We start from the raw sequence: 19,424 nt of genomic DNA on the forward strand, positions 1-19,424 counted from the left end.
GGACAGGCTTGGTTCTGTGCTGAAGTCCCTCTCCAACAGCATGCATGGTTGTAAGAGGCTTCAAGTTGATGTTTTGTGCTCTGGAAAGCCATGCTGCACCATCCCAGCTCAAACCAGAGGGCTGACTGCAACAGCAGAGCATGTATTCTCTCAAACAACTGAATTGATTCTTCATCTTCTCACTGACAGTAGATACTATCTGCTCCTGCCTGGACGTGTTGTGCAGGGGATTAACTATCATTTTCACCATCTTTTTCTTCTATGCATACAGAATACAAACTCCTAAAATCCAGGTGTTCTGAAACGTACCTTATACCAAGATCTAGAGCAGCCACCACGAATATAATTGTCTGTTAGCAAACTAAAAACCACTGGGTTTATGTATTTTTTTATTGTTGCTTGCTTGCTTATTTGGGGGTTTTTCTGTGTGTGGCTTATTCCAGAGAACTAGACAGTATTATTACACAAATGGATATTACTGAGCAGCAATATCCACTGGCTTTTGAATTCCTGCTTAAGAAAGAACCCACTGATACTCGAAAACAGCAAACTGGCTGTTAACACCACCTTTGGTATGCCACTGTTGTTTAACAGCAACACTGCACAGCTGAACACTCTGAAGGTGTCATTTCTGATGTACAAGAACAGTAACAGATCCCTTGGGCTACATTTAACAAAACCTGTTGAAACTGCTTGTTGTACATGTATTATCATAAACATGCACTATTATACTTCTGCCATCTTTTGGAATTGACAAGTTTCAGCAGATGTTGAGCAATGAGATAAGCTACAAGCAGATTCACGTTTCAAGCCTGGTGTTTGGAATGTGCTGCTGTAAATGCAGGTAATGAATACTCCCAGAGGAGAACTTCAGAAGGGTTATGTCCCAAGACTGAACAGAAATGAAAGAAAGCAATTTTGGTATCTGAAGTTAAAGGAGAAATAAATTGCTATGAAGCATTTCTAAGAAAAAGGTCTCTGTTTTTACCTTGAAATAAACATTTTTATTTCAGAGTGTTTAATCAGCTTTGTGTCCACCTTCTTGGAAATGAAATGTCAATCAAGTAAACAGTTCACGTTTTCAAAACAAGCACCTTACCAGGATATATCTTAATGACTGTGCTAAACCTGGCAATTTTGCTATAATCATACTTCTCTTCTTCAGTCTACATAATAAATTACCCTGTACAATACAGCTTTTCCCTTCCCTTTCTTTGAGCACAACTGTTGTTCTCATGCTGGATTTTAACAACTTCACATGCTCAAAAGACATTCTCTTAAAAAAAAATTATCAGGTCACACAGCAACATGGAAATTGTGAAACTAGTAATAAAACTGTTGACATCCTTATGGACTATCATCCTTCTAAGTCAACAGCCTCTCCAGAAACTGTTAAGGATGAAAACCAAACATAGCTCCTGGCCAAGCTACTGCAATTCTGTTGACTTCAAAAGGAATGCATCCACCCTGTCTAGCTTTTCAAAAGGGACAATTTACCCTTTATCAGTGGATAAAAATGAATTTTCCAGACTATTAATGAATTTCTGTCTCATCCATGCTTTGAAGTTTCGATACCATTCTAAAAGCTTTTTTCTCCTTTGAATCTTATCTTGTAAGCTCATTTTTTTTTCTTTCTCTAGAACAGCAGGAAGCTCTTTCCAGTTTTTAATAAAGATAAATGGAGCCCCCATGGTCTTTAATAATTGTAATGGAGCACTGTGGTACATTGATGAATTTCCGCAATCACCTGGTGTCATTACATCTTCTATAACAGGCAGAGATCCATATGAACAAGCTTCATAAATTCTATAGCATTCTGTATTTATTCCCACTGGGCACAATGTCAAATCACTCTGCAGCAAGGCATCTTGATAGTTTTTGAAACTTTCATTTGTTTCTTGAGGCTGCCACCTAGGAAGGTAAAGTGGTTGAAAATTAGTATTTTTCCCTACAGGAACAGCAATGAAAAGAGATATGCTTTTATTTCAATTATCTGTAAAACTGAAAATGCTGTCAACATGAGTTTCACATTGCACACACAATCAACTGGCTTTTACTTTTTGTATAAACTATACCTAATGAGTCTTCTAAAAGTTCTCTGAAAACACCAGTCACTGTTAAAAATAGATTGTAACACTTTTAAGATATGGTCCTTTCAGGAAATTGTTAATACTTAGAAGTACAACAAGCAAATTGAAAAACCACTTTAAATCTGCATGACCTGGATGATGCATACGTCAATTTACTTCACATCATAGTTCAGAAACAGACATACAGGGAGACACTTAATGGACTTCATGATTTTTTTTTCTCTGGACCTTAAACACTGGAACTCAATTGAGGTTTGCTCTTCAAAAGTTAGGATGTAAAGCAAGCCATTAAGCTGAATCCATCTGATTGAAGCACCTCAGAGTATCTTTTATGTCACAGATATAATGCAGTTCCTGAGATTGTCAGGGTAGCTGAGGTCTTCCCAATGCTATCAAACATTTTACAGGTGTTGCTTGGCAAAATTAATACATACAGTCAGAACCCTCATGCTGTTAGTCAAAAGATCTGTTTTACTTACTTTAAATGAGATCTGTGCTGTGCAGATTAAAGCCAGTCTCTTATATGGAATACAACAAAACACAGATATCTTTTTGTTCTACTAAGATATTAACACACACAAGGTACAACAGAAATTTTTCTTCTCCCACCATAATCAAATGTGTGTAAGGAAAAAAAATAAATATGGTCTTTCTACGTAGTATACATCAGGGATTTTTCTATATCTTTAAAAATATGCTTTATGTAAAAGATAGCAACAGAAAGGCTGTCATGTTATGAAGACCTAAACAAAGAGCGTCAGGAATGTTCTCTGTTTTAATTCTGACTGGTTACATTTCTTTGTACTATTTTTTAACACTCAATAAAGGATTGGTAATAATGAACTAGGCAAAAAAGTTTGAGTATTTTCACAAAGTAAATCAAAGTCTTACTGTTCTCTGGCTGCAATCCAGCAAAGTTTGTCAAGCCCATCCTGCTGCAGAACTTCCATTAGCGTTTCCCTAGAAGAGTTCTTATAAACTGTTCCTAAGAAATTACATAAGTAAGATCTTGGATCATGTAGCATCGACCAGCTGGGTTCTACAACTGGAAAATTTCTGTAGCTGTAAAAACAACATATGCGTTAGACAAGTGTATGTTTTATGTCAAAGAAAAAACATTTTACACCATTTCATCTTTACTGCAGCAGATTCTAAGACTAAAACAACCTATTTGTTCCTAATACACATCTATAAACACAGACACACAAGCAAGCCAGTGCAAGTTTTGTGTCCTGAAAGTTTGTCTCTATTCCCTTTGCCCTCAGAGACCTTCCAGAATACTACTTATGTTTTCTTTTGACATGAGGGACATTATGTGTGCATGTTACAAAGCATCCTTGAGAAACATGCTTTTTCAAAAGCAGCTGTTCTTCGTACCACCTCTAGTTATAACTGAAATGGCTGGGTTAATGGTAACTATGGAGTTCAAGTGTCAGCTACCTTAATCTCTGGACATGCTTAGTAACTGAAAATAACACTGGTATCCTCTCAAAGTAAAAATCTCACTTTGATCTGGGTAGACTTCATTAATCTTTTGGCTATTACACAGTTGTCATACAAGCTATTTAACTTGTCTTTTTGGACTCAACAAAACCAACACAAAATCCTGGAATCTAATGTAAATTGTATACCACCCTTCAATACATCTTTTCACCACATCAGACATTTCTATTTTGACTGATTCTTTGAATCGTACCTCATTTATTTTGGTCAGCATGCCAGTCAGCGAAACACTGCTGCAGCTGAGAGGCTAGCACTAACCTTTTAGAATCACAGAATACATTCACAGAATACTTAGGGTTGGAAAGAACCTTAAGATCACACACTTCGAACCCCCCTGCCATGGGCAGGGACACCTCCCACTAAACCATCTCACCCAAGGCTTCATCCAACCTGGCCCTGAACACTGCCAGGGATGAAGCAGTCACAACTTCCTTGGGAAACCCATTCCAGTGCCTCACCACCCCTACAGTAAATAACTTCTTCCTTATATCCAATCTAAATTTCCCTGTTTCAGTTTTAACCTGTTACCCCTTGCCCTATCACTACAGTCCCTAACGAAGAGTCCCTCTCCAGCATCCTTGTAGGCCCCCTTCAGATACTGGAAGGCTGCTATGGGGTTTCCACGCAGCCTTCTCTTCTCCAAGCTGAACAGCCCCAATTTTCTCAGCCTATCTTCATACAGGAGGTGCTCCAGTCTCCTGATCATCCTTGTGGCCTCCTCTGGACTTGTTCCAACAGATCCATGTCTTTTTTATGTTGAGGACACCAGAACTGCACACAATACTCCAAGTGAGGTCTCACAAGAGCAGAGTAGAGGGGCAAGATCACCTCCTTCGACCTTGATGGTCATGCTCCTTTTGATGCAGCCCAGGATACGGTTGGTTTTCTGGTCTGCAAGTGCACACTGAAGCCAGCTCATGCTCATTTTCTCATCAACCTATACCCCCAAGTCCTTCTCCACAGGGCTGCTCTGAATCTCTTCTCTGCTCAATCTGCACCCGTGCCTGGGATTGCTTCGACCCAGGTGTAGGACCTTCCACTTAGTATCCATTACATAAAGTTAGTATTTTTTCCGCAACAGCTGAATGTTAAGACAGTTTCAGCTCTTCCGCATTCTCAAAGACAGATACTCCTTCTACTGTTGCTATTTTTGCTTGATCACTGTTCTACTTCTCTGCTGTTTCTTTTTTTTTTTTTTGTAAGAAAAGGTATACCCTGATCCCAATTCCTACTTGTTTCAAAGACAGTCTCTATTATGTATTGATTTCATCATTGCTGTTAATGGTCCTGATGACGTATTCAGTTTCTTTACATTCCCTTTATGTTAAATTTCCCTTTACATTTCTTTTCATTGAATTTTGATAAAACAGTCCTTTCCTCGTTCTGCTGAGTGATGAATGTTAATTCACTTACTTTCAGAGAACCATTTTTTCTTCAAGACAAATATTTATGAAGAGCTCTACATGTCTCTTTTCCCTCTTCATTTGGAAAATCTAGCACATTTGCATACCTTTAACCACAGCTTTTACCACTGTTGGTGTGCAAGTGCTTTGAAGCCCCATTCTGATACCTGATGCACCCTTCCACACCCAGCTTTGCACTGCAATTTACTGCTGTAACTCTTACTACTTTCTGTTATGTCAACTTAATCTTTGCATCTCAAAACTCAGCTTTTTGCCAGGAACTTCCAATGCCTACAATTCTCAGACACCAGCAAGAATTCAAACCTAGTCTATTTCAATGACACTGTGTTCACGCTACATCTAAAAACTCCATACAGTTTGCCAACTGGCTCAAAACAGGATACTGAATTTAAATTCAACACAAGATATCATCTTTTCATCTTATATTACCAGAAGTAGCTAAACCACTATTAACTCTGTTAATATGGAATAAAAATGCATCTAACTGAACCAAACCTTTATATACCCCACATAGCTTAAGCAGTAAGCACATCAAAAACGTTTTTGTGAGTAAGCAATTAAACCAGCTTGTATGTGATGCTGGAGTATAGTAATTCCAAATGGGAGCTATAAAGTTTCCTACTGAGATCAGTAACAAGTGTTAAAAAAAAGTACCACCACTACCATTCCTTTCCTAAACAAGCAGTAGCTGAAATTTAATTACATAAGTATCTTTTAAATCCCTGTGTCACTGGTATGTAGTACATCAGCAGTTATGATAAATCTCAACAACAGATCTACAGAAGAAAAAAATAATCAAACAGAAAACCTGGTTAACCAGACACAGGTTCATTTTTTTTAAGCTCCCTAAATCCCAGTATTCTTTTCCTGTTACCAGTTTCATTGCTAAATTCGATTCCAAAGATTCCAATGCCTGATTTAGAAAATCATTAACAGGCTCACGTTCTACTGTTTACTTACTATAATTGCTTTGGGTATCAGCAGAAACATTCATGAGTACTTCCCATACTTTATGCATAACAATTCTGTTTCAATCATAATTTGTGTCTAGAGCACTTACGTAGCTACTCCTAAAGGCCACTGGAAAATATCTTCTTCATTTACCAATGCATAGTCGTACGTAATGAAGAGTGGATTTACAAATCCTCCATTTCTTTTCAGATATGGCTGAATCCATTCATTGTTGCACTGCTCACTTCCAAGCAGCACAACTGCTACATGCTGTAGTTTGCGAGCCTGAATTAACGTTTTTGCGTAATGTAACCACTGAGTGGCGTAAGTGATCTTCGCTTTTTCTCTTCCGTTCAGAACTAGCACAACGTTTTCAGCTTCAACTGAGAAGTAGCCAGGAACTACAGATGGACCAGTGATGAAGCTGTGAAAACCAAAATACAAACAGTAAACACCCTTATGACAAATCATTTACCTTAATGCTCTAAACACCCTTACTACACACTCTGTACTCCAAAGATATTTTTTTTTCCTTCAAGAAAGTAAATGCAGTATACTGCAAAGTAACTGTGAAGCTGTAAGCATTTCTGTTGTTAGTATTCACAGCTTAACACGGGAATAAAGCTGCCTTCATTTTTATTGTGGAAAAAGGAGATTCAGACTTATAAGATATTTTGTCAATAAATCAGAACTACTACCATATTCAAAACTCAACATGTGGGTAAACCAATCAACTGTAAAAAACAAAAGGGATATACTTTAATGATCACTGAAAATCAACTTTTTTTTTAATTCCAGTAATAGCCAATGAATATTGTATCATTATGAAGGACCGGTTGGCATACTTGGTGCAGTTAAGGTTAGACCAGAAAACCACTGTGTCATCTGATACTGAGTAGAATCTGTAACATGAGAGGTGTCTAAGTAAACATAAACCTACGTGTCAAACTTTATGCTCTGGTATAAACTAGTAAGCACAAATATTTCAGGTAGAAAACTGAATTTCTTGAGCTTCTGCAATGTATTTCACAGAGTAATTTCAATCATGTAGCAAAATCATTAAATCACTAATCATTTACAAGTATCTGACAACAGCTAATTATGAACCTAAATTAAGCAAACCAGCGTTTGGTTCAGATCTTATTCTTCAGTAACTGAGATGTTAACAGACTATTTATTGACTGAACTCAAAGTATTAGTGATTACAGCTTGGGAAGAGTAGAGGAAAACAAATTAACACTCCCTCACCCCCCCCAAGAGCCAGTTAAGTTTTTCAAGTCTGCTGCATTACTACAGTTTTTCAGCTACCAGCAATGCTTAATTCAGAATGAGTTTTAACAGATTTAGAATGAGCACAAGTTTTAACTCATGAAGCACCAAGACTGTCAGCTAGTTTCAGGTCAAGCGTGCTTAGTGAGGAAAACAGAATTCACAGCAAAAGCTGTAAAAACTATTCCAATGAGGTTATCTGAAGCAGACAGACGTCAGGCAAGCATTCTTCTAAACCTCAGTTAAACTAACATGCTGCTGTCTTGGTGGAAGTGGCATATTTTGGAGCTAAGAGTTTAACAGACATGAGAACAGGCAATGAGAAAAGATTTGTAAGAGAGTACATCTTGAGCACCAAAATGCCCAAAATAGTGAAGCATGTATGTAGTCAATCCAGTGATCGCCTTGAAAAAGAGACCTGGGGCAAAAAGTGTTTCATCTATTGACACACTGTTGTGAGGCTTATCAAGTTTATAGGAATAATCAGATGTACAGGTGGGGAAGCAGTGACCTGTATGCAGGAAAATGTGAACGTTTACAGTGTAAAAAAGTCAGGAAAAAAAAAAAGAAGTATGGAAATCCTACACTCCAATAAACCACAGGACTACTATTAACTTCCAGTTGGAACACAACCGAGAAAGGTAAAGAGAGATAACAAAAGCTACAAAATTCAGGCAGTAGTTCTAAGAGATTTTCACTACTCACATGAAGGTTAGCTCAAGGATGCTATGGGAAGATTACACTTTTGGACTCAATAAATTACTTGTTTCCTGTCAAGTCCTTGTTTTTCCTCACTAGTCTTAGAACCCATATGACAAGATGCTATTTCAGACTGGGTCACCCAGACAACACTCCAAAGGTGTTAGTCAGACACCTGTTCTGCAACAGAAGCATGATTAAGCTTAATACTGCAGCAGGAGGGAATGTACCAAATACAATCAGCATAGTGATACTCCATATGAAACAAAGGAATTAAAAATGAGAAAAATTGAGGAAAAAAGTCCCTCTGACAGGAGTAGCCCAAGTAAGAAGCAGCTTGCAAAGAGCTTGTAGGCTCTTCAAAACCACTGTGTAAGCAGCTCAGGTATGCTGTGTGCCTCAATCCCCAAAGGAAACAATACAGACCTCCAAAACGCATATGGCTTAACAGAAAAGTTAGGGAAGCTGTCAAAGGCCAAAGGTCAACATTGAAAACAATTAAAAGCTTGCCCAAACAAGGACATCAAACCTCACAAAATACTGCTCACGAAATACAAAGATAAAATTAATGCTAAAAGCAATTTGAAAAGCACCTTGCAAAAAGATGCTTTGGTTAAAAGTAAAGGTTCTTGAAACATATGAAAACCAAAACAGATTTTAAATGTATCAAAAAGACAACTACAGAACTGGAGAGACAACAGTTTAAACTGGGATGACAAAGCTATAGCAGAAAAAAAATCCTGTACCTAACTCATTCTTTTCAGCAAGAAATATAAGGTAAAAGACCACAAATATTCTATCAAACAGAGGATTTGGACCTGGGTGGCATTCACTTGGGAATTCTTAAGGAATTCAAACATGGGATTGCAGAACCTCTGGCAAAAGTGTGCAGCTGTCATTATAAAGAGATATTATGCCTTATAAGAAGGGGTCCACTAGTGTCATTCCCATCTACAGAACAACTTGAGGACTCTGGAGCAGACCAGTCTGTGTAAGTTCCCTCTTTGGAAGAGTGTAATAAATAGTAAGATCACTGTATCTTATCAACAGGTAAAATCACTGATCACATACATGGACAAACACTGCTGTTTCACTAATCTGACAGAAATCTATGAATATGTAAATAATACAGAAGATCCAGAAGACATAGTGTATTTGGATTTTCAAAAAGCTTCACCAAAGGGTATTAAGGAAACTGAACTGTCACAAGCTATTCTTGGCACAATCCTTTGGCAGATAAAGAAATCTTTGCTGACCAATATGCTTTCATTCTGGAATGAATCATGATGTTGCAATTTGTGAAAGGAGGACAGGAGAACCAGACTTAAGAACTGCTGAACAGCTGGAGTTAAGAGGGATTCGGAGAAGGCAGCACTGAACATTTATGAAACAGAGAGGGTGTGACCCTCACTGGGACAGAAATTTAGGAATGCTCTTACTTAAGGACAAGAGATAAGTAGTTTGGCACTCCTTGCTCAACAACATCCTCCTAGATGACAGGGGGGAAGGATGTGAATTGCTCCAGGCCAAGGAGAGTGCAAAATCCTACTCTCCTACTTGTATGAATGTGCCAATGTCACTAGAATCCACAGCTATGCATCTCTTTCTCCACTTGTGTTTTCAAGTACATGTCCTTGCATTTAATGAAGAAGCTGGTAATTTTAGCATTATTTAGGCAACTTCTTTGGTAAAAACTTGAAGCCATCAAAATCTATATAAAATGTGTATTCTCTATCATAAATATACAAAAGGGGCTTTTTCATGCACCCATGTTCAAGTGATATTTTGGCACTGTGTCTTTATATTTGACATTCTGTAAGAACATTCATGAGAGCTCTATGTTTTAACAATCATTGCTTGTCACAAAACACTGCACAGCAGCACATATTCTCCAAATATGTCACCTCAGCTAGTTCCCTCTAGCATCATCTAGTAATCAACTGGAGATAATTTACCTCAGCCAGGCATTAAAGAAATCAACAATTCTGTAATATCTTATAACCAGAGAGCAGAAAAAATCATGTAGTAATTATTTCTGACCAAAAAAAACCCCAAACTAAAATAACATTTCCCATTTGAGTAAAAAGTAGAACAATTTAATTTCAAAATTCTAATAATTTAAGTAACAGTTATATTTGTATTTTCTATACTTTACACAACAAGTTCCTACTAACCTGTCAAATTATAACCTCTGTTACGTCGATACCAAACTTAAACTCTGTATTTTTATAGGATCTAGCATACAAGTTGAAGTTAAAATAAAGACTCTATTATCTCTGGTTCCTCTAAGCATAACAAGCAGATATTTAAATGCTAGTATAGACGTCTTCCTTTAAGAGATGCATACCCTAAGGAATGATGGGAGGCTATTTTTCACCTGAAACAGGCACACCAGAGAGAAAATAACCATAATCAGTCAAGGGACAGACTCATTAAGTGCAGCAAATTACCTTCATTTTATAAACATGAAAGGCAAGGACTTGGAAAAAATTCTCACATCCATACCAAGATGACAATCTATCTGACAGGGTGCCATTGATTTCTAAAGCTTCTAAAATTTTACTTCTGGAAACAGAAGTATCTAACCAAGATAACACCACAGGGACAAGTCTCCATTCAAAGAAAGTATTGTACCCTTTCTCCTCGAAAAAAACCCTTTCCATTCACAGTCATGTATTTATTTCAAACATTATCTGTGAATTTCAACCAGAACCCTATCTTACTGTGCGAGGAATAACTGCCTTTCTGAATCAACAGTTAACTACATCATTTATCCTTAAAAGAAAGCTTTTTTTTAACAAGTGGATCCTGGTAAAACTGACTAAATGCTACTGGAGAGCTACTACTGCAGATTGTAAAAAAACAAATAAATCCTTCAGCTTTCACTGTATCCTTACAGAAAGCCTTGAAAATGATATTAAATATGACCTCAAAGTTCTATACTGTTCATTAAATATAAAACGTTTGACAATTGTCCTAAGACATGCATGATCACAGATCAAAACCCATTTTTATAACAAGCAGTGCTTCAAGTGTAATTTTTGTAAATCAAGCAGTTAACCAGATGCTCACAGGATGTTTTTTGTTATAAACAGAAACAAGCTAGGGACCGGGTTAGGAAAGCTAAGGCCCAGTTAGAATTAAACTTGGTGAGGGATGTTAAGGATAACAGGAAGGGATTCTACAGGTACGCAGCAAATAAAAGACAGACTAGGGACAACGTAGACCCCCTCCAGAAGCTATAGGGAGAACTCGCTATCCTGGATTTGGAGAAGGCTGAGGTTCGTAATGACTTCTTTGCCTCGGTCTTCACAAGCAAAGGCTCTGACCACACCACCCAAGTCTTGGAAGGCAGATGCAGGGACTGTGAGAATGAACACCCTAGGCTCACTGTAGGAGATGATCTGGTTCGAGACCATCTTAAGAACCTGAATGTACACAAATCCATGGGAGCTGATGAAATCCATCCACGGGTCCTGAAGGAGCTGGTGAATGAAGCTGCTAAACCACTATCCATCGTATTTGAAAAATCACGGCAGTCAGGTGAAGTTCCCAACAACTGGAAAACACGTAATATAACCCCCATTTTCAGGAAGGAGAAAATGGGTGACCCATGGAATTACAGACCAGTCAGTCTCACCTGTGTGCCTGGCAAAATCTTGGAGCAGATTCTCCACGAAGGCATGCTAAGGCACACGAAAAACAAGGTGCTTGGTGACAGACAGCATTGCTTCACTAAGGGGAAATCCTGCCTGACCAATTTGGTAGCCTTCTATGATGGAGCTACAGAACTGATGGACAGGGGTAGAGCAATTGATGTCATCTACCTGGACTTCTGCAAAGCATTCGACACTGTCCCACACAACATCCTTGTCTCTAAATTGGAGAGACATCAATTTGATAGGTGGACCACTCGGTGGATAAAGAACTGGCTGGATGGCCACACAAAGACTTGCGGTCAATGGCTCAATGTCCGGCTGGAGACCACTAACGAGTGGTGTCCCTTAGGGATTGGTGTTGGGACCGGTCTTGTTCAACATCTCTGTTGCTGATACAGACAGTGGGATTGCGTGTGCCCTCAGCAAGTTTGCTGTGTAGTTCGGTCGGTACGCTGGAGGGAAGGAATGCCATCCAGAGGACCCTGACATGCTTGTGAGGTGGGCTAATGCCAACCTCATGAAGTTTAACCATGACAAGAGCAAGGTCCTACACCTGGGTCGGAGCAATCCCAGGCACAGCTACAGGCTGGGCAGAGAAGAGATTCAGAGCAGCCCTGCAGAGAAGGCCTTGGGGGTGCTGGTCAATAAGAAACTTAACATGAGCCGGCTTCAGTGTGCACTTGCAGCCCAGAAAGCCAACTGTATCCTGGGCTGCATCAAGAGGAGTGTGACCAGTAGGGCAAATGAGGTGATCCTGCCTCTCTACTCTGCTCTTGTGAGACCTCACTTGGAGTACTGTGTGCAGTTCTGGTGTCCTCAACATAAAAAGGACATGGAACTGTTGGAACAAGTCCAGAGGAGGCCACAAGGATGATCAGAAGACTGGAGCACCTCCTGTATGAAGATAGGCTGAGAAAGTTGGGGCTGTTCAGCTTGGAGAAGAGAAGGCTGCGTGGAAACCCCATAGCAGCCTTCCAGTATCTGAAGGGGGCCTACAAGGATGCTGGAGAGGGACTCTTCGTTAGGGACTGTAAGGATAGGGCAAGGGGTAATGGGTTAAAACTGAAACAGGGAAATTTAGACTGGATATAAGGAAGAAGTTCTTTACTGTAAGGGTGGTGAGGCACTGGAATGGGTTTCCCAAGGAAGCTGTGACTGCTCCATCCCTGGCAGTGTTCAGGGCCAGGTTGGATGAAGCCTTGGGTGAGATGGTATAGTGGGAGGTGTCCCTGCCCATGGCAGGGGGGTTTGAAGTGGGTGATCTTAAGGTTCTTTCCAACCCTAAGTATTCTGTAAATCTATTCTATGATTCTAAAAGGTTAGTTGGAAGGTCCTTTTCAACCCTAACTATTCTATGATTCTATGAAATCATGGTTGTGATACAGTCCTATTTACGAATGAATGAGTGAAGTCCCTTTTCCCAGAGTTAGAAGAAAAACCAAACAGCAGGAGACATTTTCTTGCCTCATAACTCCATGCTTCTTTCAGTAAGCTATGAGCTGCAAACCCCATTTCTTCAACTTTTCCTAGGGTTGTTTTTCCTATCCTCCCAAGGTCCCTTGGCTGCCCTCCCTCTCAGCATTGGTAAGTCCTTCCAGATTTTTTCATAGAACAGATGAAACTGCTCCATAGTTTTCTATTTGTTAACAGTCACAAGTTTTGGGCTATAATTTGCTGGTTCTATCAAGTATGTCTTTCCATGAATAAGTTTAACCAGTGGTAATTCTGAATCAGAAAGTGTGTGCATATTCCACAGTTATCAAAACACGACAAACATAAAGTATTTGCTACTAAGAACTGTTTGGGTTGGAAAGCTCCTTAAGATCATCTAGTCAGAACCCCCTTGCTACGGGCAGGGACACCTTCCACTAGACCAGGTTGCTCAACCTGTCCAACTTGGCCTTGAACACTGCCAGGGATGGGGCATTCACAACTTCCCTGGGAAACCTCTTCCAGTTACTAAACTAACTGCAGCTTTTGAGACAGACAAAATAACGCACCTGTGCATCTTACTATGTTCTTTAACTTTCCAATACATCATTTGGTAAAGGTACCACAACTAAAGTCAACATCATGCAACCGGTACCTGAAATATGTGCTTCCTGCTTTTTGGCTTCCTTCTCTCCATTGTGCAGTCACCTCAAGTGGCTCAAGGTGCCCTCCAAAAATATGTTGCCACAGGTAAAGACCTACATAAATGAACATAGGATTGAAAACTTGAGTGCACAGATCTTACCTACTCTGTACTCTTAGCGAATAAAATATTTATGGGAAATTAAAAAGAGGAACAACACAAGAACATGGGAAAGAAATGACAAAGCTTCTCATATATGTCATATTCCATACGACTTTGAATTAGTGAAGATGAATTTTTCACACATTGGGGCCTTTAAAAAGATTCTTGGGCTGTCAAAGTATCAGCAGGTAAGGATATACCACTCTACCACTTATTTAAGCATATCTTTCCAGTACACATACCAGCTAAAAATGAGGAAATATTAATCAGCACTTCAAGGACATTACTTCTCTTAGGCTTTTCTGGAACACATCAAATTTTTGTGAAGGAATGCATCACCACATAATATACTACTGTATTCTACAATTATCTGCAAGTAAAGTTCAAATGAACCTGGAAACTTTACATGTTCAAAAAAGGCTAAATAAGAACAATATGTCTTCAGTAGTAGTTAAAGAGCTTGAGAGGATCTTGGCCCCCAGTCTATACAGAAAGGAAATTCAGTGTCTTCTACAACTGAATAATTTCAAAGTTTAGCAGCAGTAGTAGTACTGCAATACAGAAAACGCCTTATTCCTCAGTGTGTGATGCTTTACTGCACAAAGCTGAAGTGTGACAAAAATATATATTTTGGTTTAGCCAAGTAAGAGGCCTGTCCTTGTCTTGTAAGCTAGATTCTATGCAAAAAGTATCTGTCTTTCTGTACCATTTGAGCTATTTTCTTTGTCAGATCTGAAAAACAAGTTTGAACTGGTGCAAAGAAACTGGATTCTAACTACTCATATATATTAGTATTAACATAAACCAGAGTTACATCTACCAGTTCCTTAACACTCTTCATGTATAGCTATCTGTATTATTTAGTCATATATGTACATTTCAGACAAAAAAAAAAAAAGGTAAATTGCTGTAACAGGAAGTGGTTAACAGACATTGATTACTTCTGCTTACCAATTGCTGCTTTGCCCCAGATCTGTACTCTAAGGCTCATTTGTTCTAAGTGAGATCTTGCATTTTTTATCATCTTAAGATTAGCTTCATATCTTTGCTGAGAAGCAACCAGCTCGCTCTTCTCGTCCCCTTCCCATGGATTCCACTCTTCATTTCCCACGACAACATGATCTAAAGAACCCAAAAGCGTAATTAACACCAAAACAACAATCTGACAAGTTTAGCAAACGGACGGATTCTCTCCAGCTCATGATGCTACGCAGTCCCTGACAAGGTTCCAGCCACCCCGGGCCGGGCGCTTTCCCTCCGCTGGGCCCGGTGCCTTAGAAAGCACCGGAGAAATGGCCGCCGCCAGCGCGGGGCCTGCGACGGGGCTCAGCCGCGGCCCCGTCTCCCTCAGGGGCTGTCCCCCAGCGCTCCGGAGCAGAGGCGGTGGCAGACGAGACGCTGCCTCCGGCCTGGCTCGTGCTCTCCAGGCCAGGGACACAACGCGGGAAGGCCCCGCCGCTCCCCCACACCCGGGGCGCCCGGGCCTTTCTGGCGCAGGCAGTGCCTGACAAACCGCCTCGGCCCCGGCGCACACCCGCAGCGGCTCCGCCGGTGGCAGCCAGGCCCGCCCGCCCGCTTGCCCGCGGCAAGGCGGCTCGGAGCCACGCCACCGCCGCTCTCACCTCGCGGGCCGCGGTGATCACGGTGTGCCGGCCGGGAAGCAGCCGGGCGCCGGGGCCGGAGGAAGACGGCGTAGGCCGCGTACAGTGAGAAGAGGACGTAAGCGGCTACCAAGGCAGAGCACAGCCGCTTGCGAGCGCCCCGCATCCCGCCCGGAGCGGGGCGCGGGGAGGCGGCGGCGGGAGCCTCGCCCTCTGGTGCGGGCGGGAGGAGCCTGCACCTGAAGCCCGGAGCCCCGTCCGCTGCTGAGGAGGCTGAGACTTCGGTGGCATGGCCTGCCTCTGTCTCACAGCCCTCCCGGGCATTGCCGTTACAGCCTGAGGAGTTTGGCGAGTGCAGCTGGGAGCCGAGAGATGAGTACTTTGAGGTACTTCTGTGAAGACGGGCTGAGAGATCTGAGGCTGTTCAGCCTGGAGAGGAGAAGGCTCCAGTGAGACCTCAGAGCAGCCTTCCTATACCTTTGACCTCTGCGCAAACAGGGTAATAATATCTCCTAGATTTTAGGAAGCAGAGGTGTCCTACAGTGTGTAAGAGGGTGAAAAGCCCAACAACAGCAGCTAATGATACTTAAAAGAATTCTGAGTCCAGGTCTGATAAATCAGGAAGCTTGGATTCTTTCTTAGCTGTGAGACAGGCTTGCTGAATGATCTTGTGGCAGATTATCTTGTCTCCTGGTGCTCCAGATGACTCCTTATAAAATGTTCATAACTGAGCTTCTGGGAGTATTATGAATCTAAGTTGATATAAAATAGTTGAAGTTTTCTTTGAACGACTGGTACTCAATAAAGACAGGAAGAGTTGTAACAAAAAAGAATCTATTTAATAACAAGGGCTTTAAGCAGTAAACAAACATCAAAAATCCTTTACATTATAAGGCATCATAAATTGGGAGATACAGGTGAAAGCTGTATCATCTGGTTCAATAACTGTGTTTAGAAGTAGGAAAAAGAACAACAAAGAATACAGAAGCGTCAAGTACAGTCAACAAATGCCTATTCTGTTCAAGTATTCATTCCAACTAAGGAAAATGAACCTGGAGTTTCAAAATTAAGATTATGAGCGTATGTGGAAGCCTAAGTCAAAATATATTCTGCTCTACACGTAGAGCAGAGTAAGCAGTTATAGAAGTAAGCTTTTTTTATTTTTTTCCTTTGTGAAAAGTATTTTTTTCTGTACATATTATGGTAACAACACTCCCTGATACTTGTTTTTACTACTTATGACTGCCTTTAATAAATTAATCTTTGGTCTCTGTTACACCCTTCTAACAAAACCTGTTGTTAAATTCTGGGTATGATTTATCTTAGTCTCTGCTCACTGATTGTTGGATTGGAATTGATTGACAGATATCACTGGGAAGTTCTAAAAAACCTGTATCGATGTCATGGTTTAAGCCCAGCTGGTAACTCAGAACCCCACAGCCACTCGCTCACTTTCCCCCACACTTTTTCCTCCCAGCTCCCACAGGGCTGGGGAGGAGAATCAAAAGATGCAACTCCCACGGGTTGAGATAAGAACAGTCCAGTAACTAAGGTATAACACAAAACTACTACTGCTACCTCCAATAATAATAATGAATATAAAGGAAATGACAAGGAGAGAGAATATAAAAGGGTAAAAGAAAACAATAAACACAAGTGATGCACAATGCAATTGCTTACCACCCGCCGACCGATACCCAGCCCTACCCAAGCAGGGTCTTCTGGGTAACTCCCCCCAGTTTATATACTGGTCATGATATGCTGTGGTATGGAATACCCCTTTGGCTGCTTTGGGTCAGATGTCCTGTCTCTGCTTCCTCCCATCTTCCTGTGTCCCTCCTCACTAGCAGAGCATGAGACTGAAAAGTCCTTGATTGGAGTAAACATTACTTAGCAATAGCTAAAAACATCGATGTATTATCAACGTTGTTCCCAGACTAAAGTTGAAAACACAGCACTGCACCAGCTGCAAAGAAGGAGAAAAATAACTGTTACAGCTGAACCCAGGATAATTGACCAGCATGTAACAGCAGTTCTGGTGACCTCAACATAAAAAGGACATGGAACTGTTGGAACAAGTCCAGAGAAGGGCCACAAGGATTATCAGGGAACTGGAGCACCTCCCGTATGAAGATAGGCTGAGAAAGTTGGGGCTGTTCAGCCTGGAGAAGAGAAGGCTGCGTGGAGACCTCATAGCAGCCTTCCAGTATCTGAAGGGGGCCTATAGGGATGCTGGGGAGGGACTCTTCATTAGGAACTGTAGTGATAGGACAGGGGGTAATGGGTTAAAACTTAAACAGGGGAAGTTTAGATTGGATATAAGGAGGAAATTCTTTCCTGTTAGGGTGGTGAGGCACTGGAATGGGTTGCCCAGGGAGGTTGTGAATGCTCCATCCCTGGCAGTGTTCAAGGCCAGGTTGGACGAGGCCTTGGATGATATGGTTTAGTGTGAGGTGTCCCTGCCCATGGCAGGGGGGCTGGAAGTGGATGATCTTAAGGTCCTTTCCAACCCTAACTATTCTATGATTCTGTATGTAGACCTGAGCAAGATTTTAGAGCAGCAGCAGGAATGAAAGAAAGGATCAGTTAGACATCTAATCAGAATGTGGAACAAAGTTGTTGCCAGAATCCCTGCAGAAAGGTTTTGAGGTATAATTACTGCTCTATTAGTCCTGTTTTCACTGATTAAGAAGTTTGCAGGGTTTTCTACTCCCATCTGCAAAATGTAGGAGGCAGCTGCTCTTACGATTTTTATTCTTCAAAGCCCGAGACTCCTGTGAGGCTGCACAGTATAAGGCTGAATGAAAGGGAGAAGTCTGCAGGGACAATTAAAGACATGAAGCCATAGAGAGTCCTCTCTGCTGGCTGCAGATCACTGTGCCTGTTCCTGGGTTTGGCAGGGGTTCTCTCCTGGATGAGGGAGATACTTCTCTTGTGGTGACAGAGGTAATGGACTCTGGTGCTCATTACTGCTCAATTAATAGAAATACTTCTTTATTCTGCTGGCTTCCTTCTCTCTGGTTCATACAAGTACATCCTGACATCAATCTTCAGACAGAATCAGTCTCGGGTTAACTAAAGTAGTTTACCTGCAACTAATTACGGTGGCTAAACATTCACCTCATCTGGGTGATGCCTTAAGACAGAGGCATGATGGTAAGGAACTGCTGATAATGGTGACAAATTAAGGGTGAGGACCTCTTTATTTTTATTTTGTTTTTCTGTACAGGTGGATCAATAAGAGAGTGTCCACCTGTGACCTTGTAGCTTTTTGGTTTAAGTAAGAAAAGCCTCTTCCTGAGAAGCTAACAGACTGCAGAAGGATGCAAATAAAATAGGGTTTTGTTTGGTTGGGCTTTTTTTTTTTTTTAGCCCAATGAAATGACAAAACCAACTATTGTATTTAGTTCTGTGTTTATCTCAGATACAATTCATACCTATCTGCAGACATTTTTAGGTGTCAAAGGATTCTACGTCCCATGTGGCATGTGTTATGTTTAGAGTATCTCCAGGCTGTATAGCTTCTGCTCCATTTCTCTCCTTTCCTCCCATTCCATCAAAATGTAAAGCCATCCAAAACACTGTGTCTCCTCCACTAATACAAAGAAAGGACAGATAGCTGCTGCTTTGAAGATTGTTTCATAAGAAATATGTCAGGACTAGGTTAGACCTTGCCAACAACCCAAATAGGTTTGATGTTAGTCATGCATCCCTAGCAGTTCATGGTAGGGAATTCTGATGACACTTCTTCCCACACTTGCAGTAGCAGAAGTCATTGAATCCCATAAGCATGTCCCAGGGGAGGCATTGACTCTATCGCCCTCTGGGAAAAAGGCATGTACTTTACAATGAGGTAAGAGCTGTGGATTGTCTCGAAATGGTTTGAACATCTGATGAAATTTGCAAAAAACAGGTGTGGAATATGTTCTTTGGAAGTCTTCTGCGTTTATCCAGTTGACCTATGTTTCCACATCTCTGCCACTAGTAAGGAT

At 40.9% G+C, this 19,424-nt stretch overlaps 1 protein-coding gene across 1 annotated transcript; it reads right to left on the minus strand.

Moving 5' to 3' along the window:
• Nucleotides 1-903: 903 nt before the first annotated feature.
• On the minus strand, nucleotides 904-15,720 carry RXYLT1 (ribitol xylosyltransferase 1). The gene is made up of 6 exons (XM_061348518.1): nucleotides 15,454-15,720; nucleotides 14,783-14,953; nucleotides 13,682-13,784; nucleotides 6,078-6,392; nucleotides 2,982-3,152; nucleotides 904-1,911 (listed from the first exon to the last, which is right to left on the minus strand). The coding sequence occupies exons 1-6, from the start codon at nucleotides 15,596-15,598 to the stop codon at nucleotides 1,494-1,496; spliced, it is 1,323 nt and encodes a 440-aa protein (XP_061204502.1). The 5' UTR covers nucleotides 15,599-15,720; the 3' UTR covers nucleotides 904-1,493.
• Nucleotides 15,721-19,424: the final 3,704 nt, after the last annotated feature.

Source organism: Neopsephotus bourkii, unplaced genomic scaffold (genome assembly GCF_033783945.1).
Source record: "Neopsephotus bourkii isolate Nb327-2 ecotype Australia unplaced genomic scaffold, CSIRO-AGI_Nbou_v1 NB_359, whole genome shotgun sequence".
Lineage (NCBI taxonomy): Eukaryota > Metazoa > Chordata > Aves > Psittaciformes > Psittacidae > Neopsephotus > Neopsephotus bourkii.

Excerpts from the sequence above, each read along its gene's own strand:
- RXYLT1 (XM_061348518.1), bottom strand. The coding sequence starts at position 15,598 with ATGCGGGGCGCTCGCAAGCGGCTGTGCTCTGCCTTGGTAGCCGCTTAC. Across the intron at positions 14,954-15,453 it reads TGATCACCGCGGCCCGCGAG|ATCATGTTGTCGTGGGAAAT; the intron begins GTGAGAGCGGCG and ends TGGGTTCTTTAG. Across the intron at positions 3,153-6,077 it reads TGGCCTTTAGGAGTAGCTAC|CTACAGAAATTTTCCAGTTG; the intron begins GTAAGTGCTCTA and ends TTGTTTTTACAG.